Below are 25,824 nucleotides of genomic sequence, written 5' to 3' on the forward strand. Positions count from 1 at the left end.
CTGGAGGCTGTGAGGAAGAACCTACTTCTGACTTCATTCAGGCTGTTGGCCAAATTCAGTTCCTTAGGGCTGCCGGACCGAGGCCCTCATTTCCTGGCTGGCTGTCAGTCAGGGCTGCTCTCAGATCCTGTAATGCTCACAGATCCTTCCCCATGTCAGCAATGGAGAATCTCTCATGTTGGACCCCTTCCGTAACTTCAAATATATGACTTCCTTTTTTGCCACCCAGCTGGAGGAACCACCTTTCAAAAGTGCCTATGAAAAGAAGAGACCCACTCAAACCATCTCCCTTTGGCCACAGAATGTAACAATACCAGAGAAATGGGATCTCATCACATTCACAGGTCTTACCCACAGTCAAAGGGTCGGGAGGAGGCGGATCACAAAACAGAGGCCGTGGGGATCATTCTTAGAAGCACACCGACCACAGTTGTTCACTTTAACAACTACATCTTTCTGCTTTTTCTCATGTCTAGTAATCTGTATCAGACACTGTGTATTTAAAGACTGTAGAGTTTGCCTTTTCCTCTATTCAGCAGATAAAGTCTGGGACTGTCACCTCAAACGAATGAGGGTTGTACTGTAGTTTTAAGATAACCCAGCTCTCTGTAGCACTGTTCCTCAGGCTAGCCCTCCTGCCCTTCTGCCTGAGAGCCTGTTGGGTCTCTCTCTGCCCAGGCCTGAGACTGCTTGAGATTTAGTTCCCCTTCATAGGTACTGAGCTGAGCTCTTTAGCCTCCTTCTCCACCATCGTGCAGGCCTCTGGGTCAGTCTAGACTATTTCCAAAAGCCATGTGATACCGCACAAGGGCTCACTTTGCCTTCCTGGCCCAGGCCGCTAACCCCCCTACACCATCACAAATTCAGCAAACATCCTATGGACAAAACTCGTCATGCTCCTGGGGCTCTTTCCATTTCCAAGTCAGCCCTATATAACCTCTAAAAGCTCTTTCGGACCTCCTTCCCTTTGTAAAGTCTGTCAGCTTGGGCCAAGCCCCATCCTCCGCTCATACCCAGAATCAGCAAATGCCTCCAGATAACGGACAGAAGTTGTCTGGTCACCTAGAAAACGCACTTCACTCTCTAGAACTTTAATTCATCTAGTCCTCATTGTTTCCACAGCTCTGCAACAGCTCCAAAATATTTCTTGTACCATTTATCTCCTTTCCCCTCCTAGTTGTTGTGATTGCTGGCCTGGCCAGACCAACTACAATGTCCATGGAAATGCAAGTCTGCTCATTAGTTTCTATTAAACATCTAAATCCAAGACAAAAGGGAGACAGTAGTAAATAACCACATACAATGTTCCCACCTTTATTCTGTCGGGTGAGGTATGGAGGGATGAAGGGCCTCGTGGAAAAGCATACAAATGGGCTTCACAAAGGAGCCACGGACTGTGACTCGGAGTAGGGGGCTAATGCTTGCCATACTGCTTAGTATCTCTGCGTCTTAGACACACTCCTTACGATTGTTTCCTCAAGCTATAAAACATTAGGATATGTGTTTGGTTGGGGGACGTGGGACTGCTGTTATCCTCCTTGCTTAAGAGTGTTGCTGAGAAGGAGAAAAATCCATTAATGTAACATTTTTATGAAACAAAAAAGCCTTTACTTACGTGGAGAAAGTTTAAATTATGTTTGAACACCTTCCCCACAAGTGATATTTAGAGAGTCTTTGCCTTATAGAAACAAAGTCTGAGCCTGGATAAATGATTTTTCTGCAGGTTGTGAATTCTTGGCCACTTTGATTCTTCTGTGTTTCCTTGTCTGCAAATGCAGTTTGCCACTGAGGTTGGTCTTGGCTTTCCTTGTGGTTATCTATCCGGTCTCCAACTTGCTGGAATTCTAGGGAAACAAATGCAATGAATTATCATTTCTACTCTATATCGTGTTAGGGGATAAAATTAATTCATAAAAGCCCTGCTGTGAACCCCTGACACTAGGGCTTGGGCTGATGCGGATGGACTGTCCCTGTGCTCCACCACTGCCACCTCCTCCGGCTGCAAATACCGAGAATGCTGGCTCATATTTAACGAAATTAATTAACACTCAGTCAAGGGTGCCTGGGTGGCTCAGTCGTTAAGCGTCTTGCCTTCCACTCAGGTTATGATCCCAGGATCTAGGATCAAGTCCCTCACCAGGCTCCCTCCTTGGCGGGGAGCCTACTTTTCCCTCTCCCTCTGCTGTTCCCCGTGCTTGTGCTCTCTCAGTCCTTTTATAAGGTAAATAAATAAAATCTTTTTAAAAAAAAATTCAGTCAAACTGGAGATCAATGAAGAATATTGTGACAAAAATCAAGAGGAGATCTAAAGTCAGGGGTGAACAGGAACTGATGCTGTGTGGCTTTGCAGTTGGGGGATTTAAGGCTCTAATTCATGAGCAGAGTGAGTTCTAGGCCACAGGATGCAAATGTACAAAGTACTAGAACTGAGCTACCTCATAAAAGCTAGAAGTCATAAAGCACATTGAAGCTTTTGAAATAGGAACTGGAAAGAGGTCACCCCCCCAGGTGATGAAAACAGAAGAATCAGGAGTTACTTACAAGACATCAGAACCCTGGTCCTGTACCACAGGTAGGCATGCATTCTAAATGGACATGTGAAGTATAATACGAAACCTAGAAGCTGAAAAATTCCCCTAACAGTTGGTCCTGTGATATAGCAGCAGAGCACAGAATTAGTATTGTGGAAGTCTGCTCCTATGAGGGATATCCCTGTCGGAAAGGTGCTCAGGCGGCCAAGCGGGGCGGAATCCTACATAGGAGAGTGTGATCTCAGGATCCCTAGGGTCACAAAAAGGACAGGGGTGCCTGAGTGCTGCAGAGTTTCCAAGCACTGCAGCAGGGAAGCTGGATGCAATCAGTGAACTGAGGAGTGGGCATTCAGCTTGGTGTTGCCATACTGCAAACCATCGCACAGCTGGGAGACCGCTCCCCAGGTAGGGGCCCAGCAAGCAGCAGAATCGCGGTGACACCCCCACGCTCCCCCCCCCCAGGAGTGGGTGCACGCCACAGAAGTCTACAGGGTTTGGAGACTCGAAGTGGGGAAGTATGCCTGAGAAAGACACGCTCGGTCACAGGCCAGGTGAGCACGGAGTACGGACAGAGACCAGCGAGACAGGAGTGATTCACTGCTTTTCCCTGAGGGTGCCCTCAGGAGTTGGGGGTACGAACTTTCCTGGGGCTGGAGATTGGGAGGCCGCCATTTTCATTCTCATCCTTTAAGTGGCGAGGAAAAGCAGAAAGCCTTCAGGGAACAAAAATCACAAAGCAATCCAGAACCCCTTACTTAGCCCAGATCCCTGGCAAGGGCACAGCGCGATTCCACCTGGGGCAAAGACACCTGAGAATCAGCACCCGAGGCCCCTTCCCCAGAAGATCAGCAAAAACATCCAGCCCAAGTTTACCAGTCACACAGAACTGCAAAACTCAAGCGCTAGAGGAAAATAGTATATAGAATTCATGGGAGGGGCGCCTGGGTGGCTCAGTGGGTTAAAGCCTCTGCCTTCGGCTCGGGTCGTGGTCCCAAGGCCCTGGGATCGAGCCCCACATCAGGCTCTCTGCTTGGCGGGGAGCCTGCTTCCTCCTCTCTCTCTGCCTGCCTCTCTGCCTACTTGTGATCTCTCTCTGTGTCAAATAAATAAATAAATTCTTAAAAAAAAAAAAAGAATTCATGGGAGTTTTTTTCTCATTATTCTTTAGTCTTTCAATTTTAATTTTTTTTCTATTTCCCTTTGAACCTGTTTCTTATTTTATCAACTCTTTAAGTCTTTTTCAATTTTCATTTTTACAGTTACATTCTATCATTTCCTTGTATTTTATTTTTGTATATATAAAGTTTTCTTTCTTTACAATTTTGGGATGCAGTTTCTTCTAGTAAACAGACTAAAATACACCAAGGCTCTAGTGTATTGTTCTGTTCTCTTCACCTGTCTGATATTCTTTTTTCTTTTTTTTAAGTCTTTTTAAAATTTCATCTTTACAGTTACATTCTATCCTTTTGTTGTATTTAATTTTCTTTTTGTACATATCTAAGTATTGCACCTGTTATAATTTTGGGATACAGTTTTCTAACAACCAGACCAAAATACACACAGGATCCACTGCTCTGTTGTGTTCACTTGTCTGATTATATTCTCTTTTTTTAATTTTAATTTTCTTTTCAGTTTCGGGTGTCTTCTGATTTATTAGTGTATATTCCTCTGGAGTGGTTGTTGCCATTTTAGTATTTTGTTCTCTTGCTTGTCTATTCTTCTCTGGACAGAATGACAAGACAGAAAAACTCACCTCAAAAAAGAGAACAAGAGGTAGTATTGATTGCCAGGGACCTAATCAATATGGAAATTAGTAAGATGCTGGAACTAGAGTTCAGACTAACGATTATAAAGATACAAGTTGGGCTTGAAAAAAAGCATAGAAGACACTAGGGAATCCCTTTCCAGAGAAATAAAAGAACTAAAATCTCATCAAGTTGAAATTTAAAAAGGCTATTAATGAGATGCAATTAAAAAATGGAAGCTCTAGGGACACCTGGGTGGCTCATTTGGTTAAGCTGCTGCCTTCAGCTCAGGTCATGGGATCGAGTCCCACATCGGGCTCCTTGCTCGGTGGGGAGCCTGCTTCTCCCTCTGCCTCTGCCTGCCTGTGCTCACTCTCTCGCTCTCTGACAAATAAATAAATAAAATCTAAAAAAAAAAAAAAATGGAGGCTCTAACTGCTAGGATAAATGAGGCAGAAGAGAGAATTAGTGATATAGAAGACCAAGTAATGGAAAATAAGGAAGCTGAGAAAAAGATAAACAACTACTGGATCACAAGGGAAGAATGTAAGAGACAAGTGATACCACAAAGAGAAACAATATTAGAGTAACTGGGATCCCAGAAGGAGAAGAAGAAGAAAAGAGAGAGAGAGAGAGAGAAGGTATAATGGAGCAAATTATACTTGTGAACTTCCCTAATCTGGGGATGGAAACAGGCATTCAAGTTTAGGAGGCACAGAAAACCCCCCTCAAAATCAATAAAAATAGGTCAACACCTTGACATATAATAGTGAAGTATGCAAATCTGAGAGACAAAGAGAAAATCCTGAAAGCAGCTCAGGACAAGAGTTCTGTAACCTCCAACAGCAGAAACATTAGACTGGTAGCAAACCTATCCACAGAAACCTGGCAGGCCAGAAAAGACTGGCATGATATATTCAGGGTGCTAAATGAGAAAAATATGCAGCCAAGAATACTCTATCCAGCAAGGCTGTCATTCAAAATAGAAGGAGAGATAAAAAGCTTCTAGGATGAACAGAAAATAAAAGAATTTGTGATCACTACACCAGCCCTGCAGGAAATATTAAAGGGGATCCTCTAAGCAAAGAGAGAGCCCAAAAGTAACATAGACCAGAAAGGAACAGAGACAATATATAGAAACAGTGACTTTACAGGTAATACAATGGCACTAAATTCATATCTTTCAATAGTTACTCTAAATTTAAATGGGCTAAATGCCCAAATCAAAAGACACAGGGCATCAGATTGGATAAAAAAGCAAGACCCATTGATATGGTGTCTACAAAGGACTCATTTTAGACCAAAGATACCTCCAGATTTAAAGTGAGGGGGTGGAAAACCATTTATCATGCTAATGGACATCCAAAGAAAGCTGGGGTAGCAATCCTCATATCAGACAAATTAGATTTTAAGCCAAAAACTGTCATAAGAGATGAGGAAGGACACTATATGGTAATTAAAGGGTCTATCCAACAAGATCTAATTATAAATATTTATGTCCCTAACATGGGAGCAGCCAATTATACAAGACAATTAATAACAAAATTAAAGAAACACACTGATAATAATATAAGAATAGTACACACCCCACTCACAGAAATGGACAGATCATCTAAGCAGAGATCAACAAGGAAACAAGGGCTTTGAATGACACACTGGCTCAGATGGACTTCACAGATATAGTCCAAGCATTCCATCCTAAAGCAACAGAATACACATTCTTCTCAAGTGCACATGGACCATTCTCCAGAACAGATCATATACTGGGTCACAAATCAGGTCTCAACTGGTACATAGACTGAGATCATTGCCTGCATATTTTCAGACCACAATGCTTGGAAACTTGAACTCAATCACGGGAGAAAATTTGGAAAGAACTCAAATACACTGAGGCCAGAGAGCATCCTACTAAAGAATAAATGGGTCAACCAGGAAATTAAAGAATTTTAAAAATTCATAGAAACACATGAAAATAAAAACACAATTGTTCAAAACCTTTGGGATGTAGCAAAGGTGATCCAAAGAGGGAAGTATATAGCAATATAAGCCTTTCTCAAGAAACAAGAAAGGTCTCAAATATACGACCTAACCTTACACCTAAACAAGCTGGAGAAAGAACAGGAGATAAAGCCTAAACCAAGCAGGAGATGAGAAATAATAAAGATTAGAGCAGAAACCAATGAAATAGAAACCAAAAGAACAGTAGAACAGATCAATGAAACTAGGAGCTGGTTCTTTGAAAGAATTAATAAGATCAATAAACCCCTGGCCAGACTCACCAAAAAGAAAAGAGAAAGGACCCAAATAAACAAAATGATGAATGAAAGAGGAGAGATCACAACCAATACCAAAGAAATACAAACAATTATAAGAACATATTCTGAGCAACTATATGCCAACAGATTAGGCAATCTGGAAGAAATGGATGCATTCCCAGAAACACATAAATGACCAAAACTGAACTAGGAAGAAATAGAAAACCTGAACAGACCCTTAATCAGTGAGGAAATGGAAGCAGTAATCAAAAATCTCCCAACGAATAAGACTCCAGGACCAGATGGCTTCCCAGGGCAATTCTACTAAACATTTAAAGAAGAATTAATACCTATTCTTCCGGAGCTGTTTCAAAAAATTGAAAAATTGAAGGAAAAGCTTCAAACTCTTTCTATGAGGCCAGCATCACCTTGATCCCCAAACCAGACAAAGACCCCACCAAAATCCCTGATGAACAAAAATGAAAAAATTCTCACCAAGACACCAGCCAATAGGATCCAACAGTACATTAAAAGGATTATTCATTGACCAAGTGGGATTTATTCCTGGACTGCAAGGTTGGTTCAACATCCACAAATCAATCAATGTGATATGCCACATTGATAAAAGACAAGACAAGAGCCATACGATCTCCTTAACAGATGCAGAAAAAGCATTTGACAAAGTACAGCATCCTTTCTTGATTAAAACTCTTCATAGTGTAGGGATAGAGGGAACATACCTCAGTATCATAAAAGCCACCTACCCAAAGCCCAGAACGAGTATCATTCTCAATGGGGAAAAACTGAGAGCTTTTCCTCTAAGGTCAGGAACACAACAGGGATGTTCACTATCACCACTGTTGTTCAACATAGTACTAGAAGTCACAGCCTCAGCAGTCAGACAACAACAACAAGAACAAAAAAAGAAGGCATTGAAATTGGCAAAGAAGAAGTGAAATTCTCAATCTTCGCAGATGACATGATACTCTATGTGGAAAACGCAAAAGACTCTACCCCCCAAATGCTAGAACTCATACAAGAATTCAGCAGAGTGGCAGGATATAAGATCAATACACAATCAGTTGCATTTCTATACACTAACAATGAGAGAGAAGGAAGAGAAATTAAGGAGTCAATCCCACTTACAATTGTACCCAAAACCATAAGATACCTAGGAATAAACCTAACCAAAGAGGCAAAGTATCTATACTCAGAAAACTATAAGACACTCATGAAAGAAACTGAGGAAGACACAAAGAAATGAAAAAACGTTCCATGCTCACGGATTGGAAGAACAAATATTGTGAAAATGTCTATGCTACCTAGAGTAACCTATATATTCAATGCAATCCCTATCAAAATACCATAAACTTTTTTCACAGAACTGGAACAAATGATCCTAAAATTTGTACGGAACCACAAAATACCCCAAATAGCCAAAGGAATGTTGAAAAAGAAAACCAAAGTGGGTGGCATCACAATTCTGGACTTCAAGCTCTATTACAAAGCTGTAATCATCAAGACAGTATGGTCTTGGCACAAAAACACATCCACAGATCAGTGGAACAGAATGGAGATCCCAGAAATGGACCTCAAATCTATGATCAACTAAACTTCAACAGAACAGGAAAGAATATCCAATGAAAAAAAGACAGTCGCTTCAACAAAGGGTCTTAGAATAATTGGACAGCCACATGCAGAAGAATGAAACCAGACCATTTTCTTACACCATACACAAAAAATAGACTCAAAATGGATGAAAGACCTAAATGTGAGACGGGAATCGATCAAAATCCTTGAGAACACAGGCAGCAACCTGTGTGTCCTCAGCCGCAGCAACTTCTTGCTAGACACGTCTCCAATGGCAAGGGAAACAAAGGCAAAAGTCAACTATTAGGACTTCAACAAGATAAAAAGCTTTTGCACAGCAAAGGAAACAGTCGACAAAACCAAAAGACAGCTGAGAGAATGGGAGAAGATATTTGCAAGTGACATATCAGATAAATGCCCAGGATCACTATAAAGAACTTATCAAACTGAACACCCAAAGAATAAATAATCCAGCCAAGAAATGGGCAGAAGACATGAACAGACATTTCTCCAAAGAAGACCTACAAATGGCCAAAAGACACATAATAAAATGCTCAACATCATTCGGCATCAGGGAAATCAAAACCACAATGTGATGCCACCTGACACCAGTCAGAATGGCTAAAATTAACAAATCGGGAAGCAACAGATGTTGGCGAGGATGAGGAGAAAGGGGAACCCTCTCACACTGTTGGTGGAAACGCAAGGTGGTGCAGCCACTCTGGAAAACAATATGGAGGATAAAAATTGGAAAACAGAACTACCCTATGACCCAGCAATTGCACTACTGGGTGTTTACCACAAAGATACAAATGCAGTGATCTCAAGTAACACCTGCACCCAAAGGTTTATAACAGCAAAGTCCACAATAGCCAAACTATGGAAAGAGCCCAGATGTCCACTGACAGATGAATAAAGAAGATGTGGTATATATATACAATGGAATAATACTCAGGCATCAAAAAAAATGAAATCTTGCCATTTGCAACAACATGGATACAACTAGAGGGTATTAGGCTAAGCAAAATAAGTCAATCAGAGGAAGACAATTATCATATGATCTCACTGATATGAGGAATTTGAGAAACAAGACAGAGGATCATAGAGGAAGGGAGGGAAAAATAAAATAAGATGAAATCAGAGGGAGAGACAAACCATAAGAGACTCTTAATCACAGGAAACAAACTAAGGGTTGCTGAGGGGTAAGGAGGTTGGGGGGGGAATGGAGTAACTAGGTGACAGACATTAAGGAGGAGGGTATCTGTTGTAATGAGTACTGGGTATTACATAAGACTGGTGAATCACTGAACTCTACCTCTGAAACTAATTATATGCTATATGTTAATTAATTGAATTGAAATTAAAAATAAACATAAACCTTCACTGAATACGTTTAAAAAACCTTATCATCAAAGTCACTGAAACAAATGGAACTGAGTATGAAAAAATAGTAATAATAAAAGAATGTTGACCCTTACCTCACAACAGATATAAAAGTTAACTCGTTATCAGTCTTAGCTTTATTTTTATTATTTTTAAAAGATTCTACCCATTTATTTGTCAGAGAGAGAGAGAAAGAGAGAGTACAAGCAGGGGGAGCAGCAGACAGAGGAAGAAGCTGGTTCCCTGCTGAGGAAGGAGCCCAACATGAGACTCAATCCCAGGACCCGGGGATCATGACCTGAGCTGAAGGCAGACATTTAACCAACTGAGCCATCCAGGGCTCCTTCAGTCATAGCTTTAACTATAAGAACCAAATTATAATCTTCTGTTAGAAAACATATGAGAAAAATCTTTCTTAGCATGGGTTAGAAAGAAATTTGATAAATGGGCCACAAATGCATGAACCATAAGAGAAAAACTTGCTAAACTGGACTTCATCAAAAATAAAAATGTCGGGGCACCTGGGTGGCTCAGTGGTTTAAGCCTCTGCCTTCGGCTCGGGTCATGATCCCAGCGTCCTGGGATCGAGCCCCGCATCGGGCTCTCTGCTCAGCAGGGAGTCTGCTTCCTCCTCTCTCTCTCTGCCTGCCTCTGCCTACTTGTGATCTGTCTGTCAAATAAATAAATAAAAAATCTTAAAAAAAATAAAAAAATAAAATAAAATAAAAATGTCTTCAAAAGACACAAACAATCCACAACTTGTGAGTAAATGCTGGAAAATGCATAGAAGATAAAGAACTTGAAAATAAAATATATAAAGAAAACAGAGAGACATATTAAAAGATCTATGTATTTATATATGTATAAAATGATAACAATTATATTATAAAACTGGCAAAAGATTACAATAGACACCTCACCAAAGATAAACAGACTGCAGACAAGCACATGAAAAGATGCTCGGGAGCAACAGTCATTACAAAAATGCAAATTTAAGGGGCACCTGGGTGGCTCAGTCAGTTAAGCATCTGCCTTCAGCTCAGGTCATGATCCCAGGGTCCTGGGATTGAGTCCACATCTGGCTCCTTGCTTAGCAGGAGGTCTGCTTCCCCCTCTCCATCTCCCCCTCCCACCAGCTCATGCTCTCCCTCAAATAAATAAACAAAATCTTTTTAAAAATGCAAATTTAAGTCACAGTGAGCTACCCGTACACACCTACATGAAAAGTGTGTTGTTAGGGGCGCCTGGGTGGCTCAGTGGGTTAAAGCCGCTGCCTTCGGCTCAGGTCATGATCCCAGCGTCCTGGGATCGAGCCCCGCATCGGGCTCTCTGCTCAGCAGGGAGCCTGCTTCCTCCCTTCTCTCTCTGCCTGCCTCTCTGCCTACTTGTGATCTGTCTGTCAAATAAATAAATAAAATCTTAAAAAAAAAAAAAAAGAAAAGAAAAGTGTGTTGTTAGTAGGAAAACAAAATGGTGTAGCCATGTTGGAAAACAGTTTTGCAATGTCTTATAAAGTTAAACATATGCTTACCATATGACCAATCAACCTCACTACAGATATTTACCCAAAAAATATAAAAACATATGTCCACATAAATAGCTGTACAGAAATTCACAAGTTTCACTGATAATGACCAAAAACCATGAACAATTCAAGTGGGAATTAACTGCTCCTGGGATAAACCAAAACAAGACAGCAGAACCAGAAGACAGCGTACCTCCAGACTACTTGCACATTTTACCACGGCAAAAAGAAAACAATACAAAAATGTTCTGCACTTTACTCAGACCAGGGGGAGTGTCAACATTTGTGTAGAAGTGGGTGGGATGTTCACACTGACACAAATCCAGAAACAGCCAATGGAAAAAAGGGGGCCGTTATGCTGTGCACACAGGCATGTCAGCAGAGGAGACAGTCCTTCGAGGCCGGCAGTGTCACTCGTCACCCTGGACCTGCCCTTGCAGGACGGCGGCAGGGCCCCTGCATCATGGCACCATCCCTCCATCCACTTGGACATCTCATCTCTCTCCTCCAATGGGGTCCAACTGCCCACCGTCACACAGTGGGCATGCTCTCTCTCAGCTGGAGGAGGGACAGAGGCCACTGCAGGTCCAGCTCTTCTTGGACCTGCTCATCCTCTAAGCCTCCACCCCCTGCCCTAGGGTCCGGATCTGTCCCGGGAACCTACACCCTCTGCACTGGGTTCTGGATCTGTCCGAGTCCCTGCCATTCTGCCCTGAGCTCTGGGTCTGTCCTTTGAGCCTCGTCCCTCTGCCCTGGGCTCTGGGTCTGGGCTGAGGCTCTTCCTCTCAGGCCCCTCAGGAGAGCTCTCTTGTTCCTAAGGATGCAGGACCTAAGGATTCAGAGACAAACGCGTTTCAGCTGGGGCCATCCCTGCGGCACCCCATCTGTGCCTCTGACCCAGGGGGACTCACCTTCTGAGGCCTCAGACTGGCTCTTCTGTAGACTCGGAAGCCCAGGTGCAGGTGAGCTGGGACCCGCAGCGGTGAGCGGTGGTCCCAGTGACGCACCCCGCTCCTGGAAAGAAGGACCACACAGGAGATGCAATCAGCAACCCCTGTGATGGAGTGAAGCTGAGGAAAACTCCAGTGTTTTACTTTATGCGAGGAAGCCCAAGGCCTCATCTGAGTTTGAAGAGCGATGTTTATTTAGTAGGACCCTATTACCACCAGACAAGGAGCTGAGCACTGCCTCTGCAATCAACTCACTGCCTGCTCTGTCGCTTTTATTCGTCCAGTGAAAATGGGGAGGGCCCGCTATGTGCCTATACTACGCGCTGCAGATCCACCAGGGAACAAACTCGTCAGAGGTCCCCGACCTTGTGGAGCTCTATTCGAGCAGGGAAGGCAGACAGCAAGCACAAACTCGATCAATTTCGGAAACGTTAGTTAGAAAGGCCAAGCGCCAGGCAGGGGGGGAATAGGCAGAAGGATCCCCCGGGGTTGCGTAGCTGTGTGACTTGGGACAGGTGTCAGCCTTTCTGTACTTGCTTCCTCGCAATAAAACGAAGATAATCGTAGCACCTGCTCGCAGACCGTCAGGAAGATGAGCGGGGACCGCAAAGGTGCCTCGCACTTACTAGGCACTCGGCAAACTCACTCACTGTATCACTCGCCGCCGCCCGCATCCCGATGCCCGCCCTCCGCCCAGTGACTCGAGCCCGCAGAGGCGCGAACCCACCACCCCCGCCCTCCCCTGCAGCCGGTGTCCGCTCCGCCTTCCCGTACTCGACTCCCACCACCCGACGGTCGCGGCGGATAACAACAACCGGCGCGACAGCGCGACGCCCTCGGGTCAGCGGAGCACTTCCGCTCTTGTAGCCCCGCAGCCCGAGGTCGGAGCGCGGCGCACGCGCACGGAGACGGGGCGAGGGGGCCGGGTCCGCACTGTCGATGGGCGAGACGGGCCGTGTGGCGGACAGTGATTCTTTCGGGGTTCCTCTGCGGAGCGAAGCGGCGACCAGAGCGTGCGAACATTTTCCGCGACGAGTCGCACATTCAGGCGCGGGACGGGCTGGGGCGGGGCGGGAATGGCGCCTCCCGGCGGCGAGGCGCCTGCGGATGGGTTCAGGGGCTTCACTCCCGCTGCCTCGGAGGCCGAGGCGCTGTGTCCCGCGCCGTTCTGCTGCGCACCGGCCACCCCGCAAAGCCACGCTCTCCGCTTCCTTCAGCTCGTCGGAATAAGAAACGGTAGCGGCTCCTGCTGCCGTCCTCAGCGGCACAGGGGCGCGGCCATCTTGGGGCGTGGCCGTTCCCTGGGAGCCGTGCGGGTCCCGGGTCCGAGGGGGTCAGAGGGCAGGGGTCAGGCCCCGTCGGGGGGAAGAGTCCCCAAGGAGAGCCTGGGCGCGGGGCTGGAGGGCAGCCACACCCACAGACGAGGCCGCCCCTGCCCGATTCTCGTGAAAGAAATCGGGTTGCTCCAGTTTCAGGGACCCCGGGCGACCTGGGAGAGTGTGGTTTTGCTGACAGCGCCGCCTAAAGAAGCAGAGAGTTTTGGTCTCTGACAGCGGCAGCCACTGGTAGCGTGGCCGCTAATAAAGCCTGTCAGTGCCGTTGAGGAAAGTTTGCTGTTTCCGTCAGGGTGTGGGGGAAAAGAGGCCAAGTGTGTGGCGCCCTTGTAGCTGCCTGGGCCCCGAGCAGAACCCTGGGCCGTGCGTGGTCGGGTCTCAGGTCAGATGTGCCCGATTCCTCGTGAGCTCGAGCCACAGGTGCCACGCACCGTGAGGGAAGCCTGTGGCAAAAACCATCACGCAGTTCCGCGTACACGTAGGTAAGCTTCCACGGGAACATACTGCTTTCTCCCTGTCTTTCCCTTTGCCCTCTAGGAGTGAACTAAGGTTCCTCGGTGGTTTGGGGGATTCCTAGCCCGGATCGACAGCGCAGAGTTCTGGGAAGTGACGGCCCAAGCCTTCAGGATCCCAGGAGAAGAGCCCGCATTCCCTGAGGTGCGTGACTGGGTACTGCTGCCCACTGTGAATGCATTCCGTGTGCGTTTGTAAGTGACGGCCAGGCTTAGAGACGCCGCCTGTTTATTTCTAGAGAAGAGACCTGCTGTCCTTCTTTTCGGCCATCACCGTCGGAAGGCAGGAAAAGTTCAGCAGAGTTGGTATGCTAGTGTCCCGAGGACAGCTGAGAAACCCCCAGCTGCAGAAGTCCCTGGTGTTGGGCCCTGGTCAGACTCTCCCGGATCCTCGTAAGACACGGACAGGTGCTCGCACAGAAAGACTAGACCCAGCGGTTGGCGTGGGGCCTGGGGAAGGACACGTGTTTGTTACTCACGCAACGGTAGCATTTCTAGTGTGACTTCGCCATTTCAGACCAGAGAAGCATGCAAGGTGTTCTTCCCGTCCATCCTCTGCCCGGGCTGTTCGGATATATCAGTCCATAGGGGAGAAGGCTTGTCTCCAGCACTTTCTGGCCCTTTGGGTCACAGCTGAGGACCACCTGCCTAAAGGGCTGTTGTGACTGACGTAGGGCGCATCTTAGAGCCCCAAGCCCAGGATTTAGCCCACATCGGGCTCCTGGTTTGTGGTGGTGGTTTACGTTCTTCTCTCGCACACACTCGGTAGCATGTTGATATCGTTGCTGTACCTTCCCATAGCGTGGGCTTCCCCTTTGCTGCCTTCTTGCGCAGTCGTGCCCGTGCCCGTTCCAGCCTTACCCAGGGTCACCATTCATATTCACCTGAAAACATGTTTTCCTGTCAGCCACTAGACTTCTAACGAAGTGAAAATTAATTGTTAAGGGTAAACCCAGGAGGCCCGGATTGCTCGAGGCCCGTATATTCCACAGAAAATCCTGTTGCAGGAGCACTGGTCGTTGTCTGGCTCCTGGGAGACCACCGCTAAGCCCCTGTCACATTCTGCCTAGTGAGACTGCTGGTAGTCTGAGCATCGCTGTTCCAGTGTGGCCCGAGAGCTTCTGCAGACAGTGTGACTCAGGGTGAAGGTCTGGGTTTGCCTGCGTGAGGCCCTGGGTCGTGCTGTATTAGTTTGACCTCTGGAGGGCGGTAACCTGAGTCACGGGGATGCCACTTGCCTGCACAACCTCCCAGTGAGGCCCCAGACCCCGAGGCTCGGGCCAAATTCCCTGGCTGGCCACGCCTGGCAGGTTTTGTCACACACATCATTCCTGGGAGAATGAATGAGTGACCATGGGACTCCTTTGGGGGGCGACCACTGCCATGTCATGCCTGGCTGCTAATGGGCCTCACCCCTACCCCTTTTCCCTTTGCTGCTTCTACTCCACACGCTCTCCCTGCAGTAAGTCCTAACCACGCATCAAACAGCTCAGGAGGCCTCACAGGCCTCTGAGAAGCAGAACAGCGTTTCTGAGTCCCGAGTCCTAGGGTATCATGGAGCCCGAGTGGGGCCTTGGAGACCCGTGTTGCTCCAAATGCTCAGATGGGTACTCACTCTCTAGTGTGTTTTTGCCATCCCAGGACGTGGACCTTCTGAACCCAGTTTGAATCCGCCCTCAGCAATGCGCGGGTCGCAGCAGTGGCATCTGGAAGGCCTGGAAGGCGTGTCAGTGCTTTTCCATGGCTGAGGAGCAGAGGGCCTGGTGCCGTGTTCTGCTGAGAGTCCCTGGTACCTTCCTCTTCCTGGAGTTCTTCCCCACAATGGCCAAGGTGACAGGCCCATCATACAATCATTTGATGGTATTCTGCCCTTTGAACTGCATGAGTTTCTGTCAAGAATGGAAGGCCAATGTCAGGTGTTCTCTTGGCTGGACCGCACTGCCCTCTCTCCAGCTGACCCTATGGATTGCCACAGGCAGGAGCGGACAGGAGTGAGGGGCACTGCTATAGTCAGAAATGAAGGTCTTTGGAGCCAGTCCCTGCAGTAACCTGTGCTTTATAGTCCCCTCCTCTGTTGAAGTCACTGTCTTCTGTGACTTTATCAGTTATTTTGGCCAGTTATCTTTTCAGTAGATAACTTTTGGTGTAATACTGGTTCATATAAGAAAATTATTATCTGGGGGCACCTGGGTGGCTCAATGGGTTAAGCCTCTGCCTTCGGCTCAGGTCATGATCTCAGGGTCCTGGGATCGAGCCCCGCAGCGGGCTCTTTGCTCAGCAGGGAGCCTGCTTCCCTCTCTCTCTCTGCCTGCCTCTCTGCCTACTTGTGATCTCTGTTTGTCAAATAAATAAATAAAATCTTTAAAAAAAAAAAGAAAATTATTATCTACAATCAAAGAGATTTTTACATTTCTGCCCGCTTTGGTTATCTCTATATGGATTTCCTATTGGTTAATTATGTTGAAGCACAAAACAAAATTCTTAACGTCCATCTCTACAATGAATTTCCCATAGCTAAACCAGGGATGACCCATGAATTACAATTATTTAAATTTCATTTTGTTGTCTATAGTAAATTATCTGATGATGAATAAAGTATGAGCTGTGGGTAAAAGAATGTACCCTAGGTTCATATTATCTCTATTTTATATGAATTCGCTGATGCTGAGCTGTGTAGGAGTTGAACGCATTCCTTCCTATCTTCATTCATTACATTCATAGCGATTTCTCTGAGACGAATTGTCTCACGCTTGCCAGCAGTGCAGCCATATCTGTATTTGGGATTTCCCAAATATCATACATTTGAAGGGTGGTTCTCCCCAGGAAGAATTATCTCACATTGACAAGGGTGAAGTCGTGTCTAAAGGCCTTTCCTCATTCACATCATTTATATGTTTATATAAATGTATATGTATATATGTTTATTTCATTTATATTCATTTCAGTATGAATGCTGTGATGTTGAATAAGATGTGAGGATTGGCGAATTCAACACATTTGCAGGATTTCCCTCCAATATGAATTCTCTTATGTTGAGTAATGTGTAGGTATTGGCTAAGGTTTTTCCATGTTCCTAACTTTTTTTTGAAAGATTTTATTTATTTATTTGACAAAGAGAGAGAGTGAGCAGAAGCAGGGGGAGTGGCAGGTGGAGGGAGAAGCGGAGCTCGAACCCAGGACCTGAGGACCATGACCCAAGCCAAAGGCAGACCCCCAACCGACTGAGCCACCCAGGCACCCCTCCGTGTTCCTAACTTTAACAAGGTTTCTATTCAGTATGAATTTTCTAATGCTGAATAAGTTGTAATCCGGAGCTAAATGCACTTGCAAATTGATTTAAATTGTAGGCTTTTCTCTGCACTTTCTGCATTCTCTGATGTTCCATAAAGTCTAAGCATTACATAAAAGTCTGTCTTTTTTTTTCTCCAAAAGACAGCCTCTGTCCTTGGGCAAACGAGTAGAATTCTTTTCATGTCCATTTCATTTCAAGGGGGTTTCTTTTGTGTAAGCAACTTGCTTTATTGTAACTAAATTTATTTGGAAATTTTTAATCATACATATAATATTGTGGTTCTCTAATTTCTTTTGTGAAAATGCTCTTGTTCAACAACCACTGACTTCAAATGGAAACCTTGACCAGTTACATTTGCTGCTGCTTTTGTCTGTGTGTTTTTCTTTGGTATAGATAACACTCTTTTACTTGAAATGCCTCCCCTTTCCCCTCTGCATCTCAAAGCAACCTTTGCATTGTCACTTTATTTTCTGAAATGAAAATTGTATCATTCTCAGTATGCATGGACCTCCTAGCTGGATACCAACTAGGGACTCTATAGAATCTAGATTATCCATCATGTGCATGTCAGTGATAACTAGTAAAATATATATCCTAGGAAGAATGATATACATCAAAAAGCAAAAATACAACTCTAAATAAAGCTAAGAAGATTGAACATCATCTGTATAAAAGAAAATAAACTGTATTCCTGAATATAAATGCAGTACTATAAAAACCCAATTGCACATAAACCTAATCCATGAACTTCAGGCAATTGGACTCATTATCTTTTTAAAAATTTTTTTATTTTAATTAACATATAATATATTATTTATTTCAGGGGTACAGGTCTGTGATTCTTCAGTCTTACACAATTCACAGCACTCACCATAGCATATACCCTCCCCAATGTCCATCACCTAGCCACCCCATCCCTCCCACCCCTCCCTTCCAGCAACCTTCTGTTTCCTGAGATTAAGAGTCTCTTAAGGTTTGTCTCCCTCTCTGGTTTCATCTTGTTTCATTTTTCCCTCCCTTCCCCTATGATCCTCTGTCTTATATCTCAAATTCCTCATATCAGTGAGATCATATGATAATTGTCTTTCTCTGATTGACATATTTCACTTAGCATAATATGCTCTAGTTCCATCCACGTCATTGCAAATGGCAAAATTTGGGGGGGTTTTGATGGCTGCATAATATTCCATTGTATATATACACCACATCATCTTTATCCATTCATCTGTTGATGGACATCTAGGCTGTTTCCATAGTTTGGCTATTGTGGACATCACTGCTATAAACATTGGGGTTCACGGGCCCCTTCAGATCACTACATTTGTATCTTTGGGGTAAATACCCAGTAGCACAATTGGGAATATCTCTATTTTCAACTTTTTGAGAAACCTTCATTCTGTTCTCCAGAGTGGCTGCACCAGCTTGCATTCCCAACAGCAGTGTAGGAGGGTAAATAATTATCTTCAATAGGCTCAGGGGCCTGTAGTTCAATTCTTCATTTTAATTGGCAGGGAAAAAATATATATGAAAACAACCAAGGGTATTCTGATGATAGTTGTAATAAGTGAGGACTTACCCTCCATTATAAACTTCACTAAATAAAATAAGGCACACACACAAAAAATTTAAAAAAATAATAAAATACAGTATAGAGCAGTTTAAAAGAGATCACTAAAACAGAATAAGAAATCAGAATCAAGGGCGCCTTTGGCTCAGGTCATGATTCCAGGGTCCTGGGATCGAGCCCCACATCGGGCTCCCTGCTTGGTGGGAAGCCTGCTTCTCCCTCTCCCACTCCACCTGCTTGTGTTCCCTCTATCATGATCTCCCTCTGTCAAATAAATAAATAAATTCTTTTAAAAAATCAGAATCAAGTATATGAAACACTAAATGTCTAAAGTTTCATCAGTAAGAGTATGAAAAAATTGAGAGGGGAATTTGACTTACTGTATATTAAGTTTCTATAAATTTACTTAATGCTAGGTTATAACGGTTGACGAAAAAGTAGAAGTGGTCTAGTATATATTCATGCATATATGGAAAATAATATATAATAAAAGTGTTGCGTAAACAAAACCAACCTGGAAGCCATAAAGTAAATCCTAGACTTCATTAAAACATCTTTAAGGGATGCTTGGGTGGTTAGTTGGTTAAGCATCTACCTTTGGCTCAGGTCATGATCCCGGGGTCCTGGGATCAAGCACCGCATAGGACTCCTTGCTCAGCGGGGAGTCTGCTTCTCCCTCTGCCCGCTACTCCCCCTGCTTGTGTGCACTCTCTCTCTCTGACAAATAAATAAAACCTTTTAAAAAATAAAATAAATAAAAATAAAACATCTATAAAATGCAAAAGAGGCCCCTAGCAGGTTTAGGAGAACATCTGACTCTTGATCTTGGGGTTGTGAGTTTGAGCACCATGTTAAGTGTAGAGATTACTTTTAAAAAGTTTTAAAAATAGACATGGATATTTCTGATATCCCAGTAGAATAAACATTATAAAAATACAAAAGAGAATATATGCCACGAAAAAATCAAGAGACAAACTGTACATGTGGGAAAATATTTGCAATATTTGTGACAAAGAGTTAATATCCCTGATAAACAATGTCCCCACAAACTCTTAAGTAAAAGAAAACGTACAAATAGAAAAATGGATGAAGAATGTGAAGACCAGGGCGCCTGGGTGGCTCAGTGGGTTAAGCCTCTGCCTTCAGCTCAGGTCATGATCTCAGGGTCCTGGGATCGAGTCCCACATCGGGCTCTCTGCTCACCAGGGAGCCTGTTCCTCCCCCCTCTCTCTGCCTGTCTCTCTGCTTGCTTGTGATCTCTCTCTGTCAAATAAATAAATAAAACCTTTAAAAAAAAAATGTGAAGACCAAATCACAGAATGAGAAAAAAGTTGTCATTATTTGAAATTAATTTTGTTTTTCTTTTGAATGGTACACTGCATGGTTATAGTTTCAAAGGTGGAAGAAAGGATGGGGCGCCTGGGTGGCTCAGTGGGTTAAAGCCTCTGTCTTCGGCTCGGGTCATGGTCCCGGGGTCCTGGGATCGAGCCCCGCGTCGGGCTCTCTGCTCGGCGGGGAGCCTGCTTCCCTTCCTCTCTCTCTGGCTGCCTCTCTGCCTACCTGTGATCTCTGTCTGTCAAATAAATAAATAAAATCTTTTAAAAAAAAGGTGGAAGAAAGGAAATTCATATTTGAGGGGGAAGTGTGAAGAATCTCATATCCATATCTCTAACTCTGACTTTTTTCTAAGCTCTAATTCTACATTTCCTGCTACCTACTGCACTTAATGCTTGGAAATCAAATTCACCTCAAATCTATTAAGACCCAGACAAACTCGTCATCATATTTTTAATCCCACGGTAACATACAATCATTGCATTAAAATTACCGAGAAGAGGGCACCTGGGTGGCTCATTCGGTTAAGTGTCTGCCTTCAGCTCAGGTCATGATCCCAGGGTCCTGGGATCAAGTCCTCCATTGGGCTCCCTGCTTGAGGGTGAGGGGAGTCTGCTTCTCCCTCTACCCCTACCTCTGCTTGTGCTCTCTCTCTCTCTCTCACATACTCTCTCTCACGTTTTCTTTCAAATAAATAAAATTTCTGAGAAGAAACTGGAACCCTCCTATTTCATCGCTGGTGGGAATGTAAAAAGGTACAGCCATGTTGAAAAACAGTTTGGCAGTTCCTCAAAAAGTTAAAATGTAGAGATACCATAGGGCCCAGCAGTTTCACTCCCAGGTGTATACCCAAGAGAATTGAAAACATGTATTCACACAAAGAAAAAAAACTTGTACATGAATGTCCATAGCTGTATTAGTCCTGACAACCAAAAGTGGAAATAAGCCGAATGTCAGTCAAGTGATGAATAAACAAATTGTGGTATATCCATACAATAAATTATTACTTAACCATAAAAAGGAATGAAGTACTGATACAATAAACAGTTGTGGATGAACCTTGAAAACATTGCAAGCAAAAAAAAAACCTGACACAAGAAGCCACATATTCTATGATTCCATTTATAAGAAATATCCAGAGTAGGGGTGCCTGGGTGGCTCAGTCCATTGAGTGTCCTACTGTTTGTTTTGGCTCAGGTCATGATCTCATGGATCACGGGGTCCAGCCCCACATTGGGCTTTATGCTCAGCAGGGAGTCTGCTTGAAGACTCTCCCTGTGCCCTACCCCCAACACTCACACGCAAGAACATGCTTTCTCTCTCTCTCTCTCTCTCTCTCCCTCTCTCTCACATCTTAAAGAAATACCCAGAATAGACAAATCCTTAAAGACATGATGTAGATGAGTGGTTGCCGGTGGCTGAGGGGAAGGGCAAATGGAGTGACTGTTAATAGTTGATTAGCTTGCTAAGGCTGCCATAACAAAGTGTCACAACTGGATGGCTTAAACAACAGAAATGTATTGTCTCACACACAAAAAAAATATTGTCTCACGGTTCTGGAGACTAGAAATCTGAGATCAAGGTGTCACCAGGGCCCATGCTCTCTCTGAAGGTACTAGGGAAGGATTCGTTCCAGACTTCTCTCCTAGTAGTTCCTTGGCTTATAGCAGCATAAATCTAATCTTCACTAGTGTTCTCCCTGTGTGTGTGTGTGTGTGTGTGTGTGTGTGTGTGTGTATCTCTTTCAGTGTCCAAATTTCCCTTTTTAGAAGGGTATCAGTCATATTGGCTTGGGGACCCACCCTACTCCTGTGTGACTTCGTCTTAACTAGTTCCATCTGCAGTGACCGTATTTCCAAGTAAGGTTGCATTCTGGGGTTAGGGCCTTAAACATGAAATCTGGGGGACAGACACAATTCAGCGTGTAACAGATGGGTGTGGAGTTTCTTTTGAGAGTGATGAAAATTTTCTCGGAGTTAAAAGAGTGGTGATGGTTGCACAACATTGTGAATATATTAAAAACCACTGAGTTGGAGACTTTGTAATGGCAAACTTTATGTTATGTGAATTAAATTTTAATTTAACAATTACAAAAACACACCTTAAATCCTCTGATAAGGTCATCTTTTGCAAGCATGGATATGCTGTTATTCACCACTTCTGTAGAATATAAGTGCCCACAAGGACAGGGATTTTTGTATATTTTGTACCTCAGTGCCTAGAATACTGTTGGCAACATAATAGATGCTCAAAATGTGTTTGTTGAGTGACTAGATAAATAAATGGGAGGTTTTATACCTTGTCTTAAGTTTGTGCATTTGAGAGATAATATCTTAAATAGGTAACCCTTAAAATTAATCTGCTTTAAAGTACTACAGTCAAACCGGTACTTTGTCTTCTCACTGCAGAAATCTCATTATGACCTTAATAGAGAGGGGTGACAGGTCTAATTCAGGCTCATAACTGCACAGATAGCCTTTTTAATGAAAAATAGGAGAAAGGTAGCAGAACTCATCATCCCTAAAAAACTTGTCCAAGATGAAATTTCTGATTGTCTCCCGTGTTCCTACTCTAATACTTGTTTTTGGATTCCCATTTTCTCAACTGCTCTCCTGCCTTCCATGTAGCCTCTCTGGATGGTTCCCCCATTGGCTGAATCCAGCTAGAAGCCAGAAGGCAAGAGAGCCTGGTAGATGCAGAGGCCCGCCTCCTAAGACACAGAGGCAGGATAGAGAAGGTGGTGAGTGGATCTGTAGAAGCAAAGAGAAATATCCAACTCTGATATAAGGGGATAAAATTTTCTGAATTGAATTGTCAAGATTTGGAACCCTATGTTAATTGGTGAATTGTGCAAAGTCTTCATGGATTTGGAAATGCCTTTCAGTGTTATCCCTAACTGAGGCAAAGGTGCCAGGACTTGAACTCCACATCTACCAGTTACTGGATATGGACTGCCCTTGGAGATGGGGCATAACTTTGGTCAGTAACTTTCTTCATCCTAGGGCAATGCCTGGACAGAGATTCAGATGAATTACTAGCTGCCAAACCTCTAAGCAGCCGAGAGAACGAGTTACTTCGTTCTCAAGGGGGAGACATCTGAGAGGCACACTGCTGCGTACACTGTGTTTTATTACGTTTCTTATCAAGGCTGTATGATGCTTTCAAGACAGAGGGAATGGATGACGGTAGGAAGTAATAAAACTGGAACTGGAGTGAGGGCCAAGGGAATGATGGAAAAGGGAAGGCAAGAAGAGTCAAAGACTAAAGAACAAATGACGGGTTCTGCCAGGGTCCAGCCTCGGCAGGTCTAGGGGTCCCCAAAGGATGGACGGTGTCGGCAAAAGGAATGAGAGAGCCGCTCAACAGGCTGTCTTCAGCAATCGGGCATCTCTAGTTTATTTGATCGGTACGCTTCCTATGTAGGCAGTGTCTAGGGTTACAGCAGTACAGAAGGTTTTTTACAGTGAGTAATGGAATAAAAGGGAACAAACACAGATTAGTAATAAGTAGTTATATATAGAGGAAGGGTAGCACTAATCATTGTTTTTAACCTTTAGTAGTACAATAGGAAAAAATTTATATCTAAGGCACACTACATTCTGATATGGCCATAAAACGGGCAAGGATTCAGTGGTCTGATTACAAGATATGAGTAAGTCCTTGGGGTCCTGAGAAGGCAGGAACATGATGTTTTTCTTTGAAGTTTTCTAGTCTTTGTTGCATGCAGTCCAGAGACTCCACATCTCCGGACGTGAAAGGATAGGGAGACCCCTATCTCCAGTCCGGAGATAACTGATGATTTTTTTCAGGCTTGTTCATGCGGAGCCATTGCCTTGCAGTTTTTAATGCCCCCAAGTCTCTAGCCCAGGACAGTGGGTCAGAAGTATCTAGTCTAAGGGAGAGATATCAAGTCAGCAGAGATGGCAGGAGCTATGCCAACCATGCTGTAACCCTGAGAGGCTTGGCCATCTATCAGGGCCTCAGTGGCCCTCAACAGGGTTCTTTAGACTTTCAGTGATCAATGAGATCTTTCCCTTACAGTAACCTCCTATGAGTGAAAACGGTGTGTTCCTATCCTCCACTGGAGTACATGGGCTCTGTTGTGAGTCTGGATAAACACACAAGAAGAAAAGCCTGTGAAAAGAACTTAAAGGAGAGTTTTTTCCTAAGGCAAGTTTTATTTTATTTTGTTGTGTTGTGTTGTGTTGTGTTGTGTTCTCATCAGTCCCTGTCATATCATTGTCAAATGCCTCCTTCATCTAACACAAGTCAAGCCCTGGTCAAAAGGATGAATTCCTAAAAAAAATAAAATAATAAAATAAATTTTTTTTAAAAAAGGATAAATTCCTAGTTTGCTAAGGACTTTTATCAAAATGGATGTTGAGTGTTTTCAAATTTGTTTTGCATCAATTGATCGTATCAAGTCTTTTTTTAAGAATGTTAGTAGGACACATTACATTGCCAGATTTTTCCAAATATCAAACCTTCCTTGCATTCCTGGAATAAGACATTTGTTTATATATTATTGGATTCAGTTTGCTAATATTTAGTTGTGGGTTTCTTCTTCCCTTGTTCATGAGGGATACTGGTCTGTACTTGTCTTTCTTTCTTTTTAAAGATTTTTTTTTAAAGATTTTATTTGAGAGAGTGAGCACAAGGGTAAATGAGGGGAGGGGCAGAGGGGGAAGAAGAGGGAAAGAGAATCTCAAGCAGACTACCAGCTGAATGCAGAGCCTGATGTGGGGCTCAATTTCACAACCCTGAGATCATGACCCGAGCCGAAATCAAGAGTCAGGTGCTTAACTGACTGAGCCACCCAGGTGCCCCTGAAGATTTTATTTTTAAGTAATCTCTGCACCTGATATGGGGCAAAAACTTACAACCCCAAGATCAAGAGTCACCAGCCAGACACCCCTATACTTTATTTATAATTAATTCAGCTGCCTGGGTTGTAGCACTCACATCATATTTCCTTTCTAGGAGTTCCCAACATCCTTGCAGTGTTATCTCAAAGCAATTTCATGTCTCTTGCCCAGTTCCAAAGCTGTTAGACCAACAAAATATACCTGTCTCTAGATTTCCATGACAATTAGCCTCGTGAAAAGGGAGAGCTAATTAAATGCTTCACTCAAAATGAATTTTCTCAAAACCAATACATAAAAAGTAGGAAATACTTTCAACTAGATTTTTTTTTTTTATTTGACAGACAGAGATCACAAGTAGGCAGAGAGGAGGCAGAGAGAGAGGGGGAAGCAGGCTCCCTGCTGAGCAGAGAGCCCAATGTGGGGCTCGATCCCAGGACCCTGGGATCATGACCTGAGCCAAAGGCAGAGGCTTTAACCCACTGAGCCACCCAGGCACCCCTCAACTAGATTTATAAAAGATCTATCTGACCTGTATTCCCTTTTCTCCCTATCACATGTGTGTAATCAGTAAATAAAGCATTTATAAGGACCATATTAACAATGCTTATTCATGACACTGACAATATCTAGCCCAACTACCAAACTCACTGGTATACAGCCAAGGGTCGTATTCATTTTCTTCTCCTTGGCATCAGTCTCTGTATTTCTCAGATCCGAGGGGTATTCTTCCATCGTGGTGATCTGGTCCTGTCTCAGTCAGACTGCAGTGAGTTCCTTGTCTTCCTGAAAGTCATCGTGGCACAGTGATTAAAAACATGTGCTCTGGAAAAAAAAAAAAAAAAGTGCTCTGGAGCCGAACTGCCCGAGTTCGAAGCTTGCCTCTGCCACTTACTAGCTGTGTGGTCTTAGGCAATTTAATAAAACTATCTGGGCTTCAGCT

At 44.0% G+C, this 25,824-nt stretch overlaps 1 protein-coding gene across 1 annotated transcript; it reads right to left on the reverse strand.

The window, feature by feature from the left end:
• Nucleotides 1–1,287: 1,287 nt before the first annotated feature.
• On the reverse strand, nucleotides 1,288–25,616 carry LOC308337345 (uncharacterized protein; the record flags this gene model as incomplete). Its single annotated transcript, XM_080795493.1, has 4 exons — nucleotides 1,288–1,844; nucleotides 11,941–12,043; nucleotides 12,754–13,280; nucleotides 25,533–25,616. 4 exons carry the CDS (start codon nucleotides 25,614–25,616, stop codon nucleotides 1,818–1,820), a joined length of 741 nt encoding a protein of 246 aa, XP_080651619.1. The 3' UTR covers nucleotides 1,288–1,817.
• Nucleotides 25,617–25,824: the final 208 nt, after the last annotated feature.

The sequence above is a fragment of the Martes martes genome (assembly GCF_963455335.1).
Source record: "Martes martes genome assembly, chromosome: X".
NCBI lineage: Eukaryota > Metazoa > Chordata > Mammalia > Carnivora > Mustelidae > Martes > Martes martes.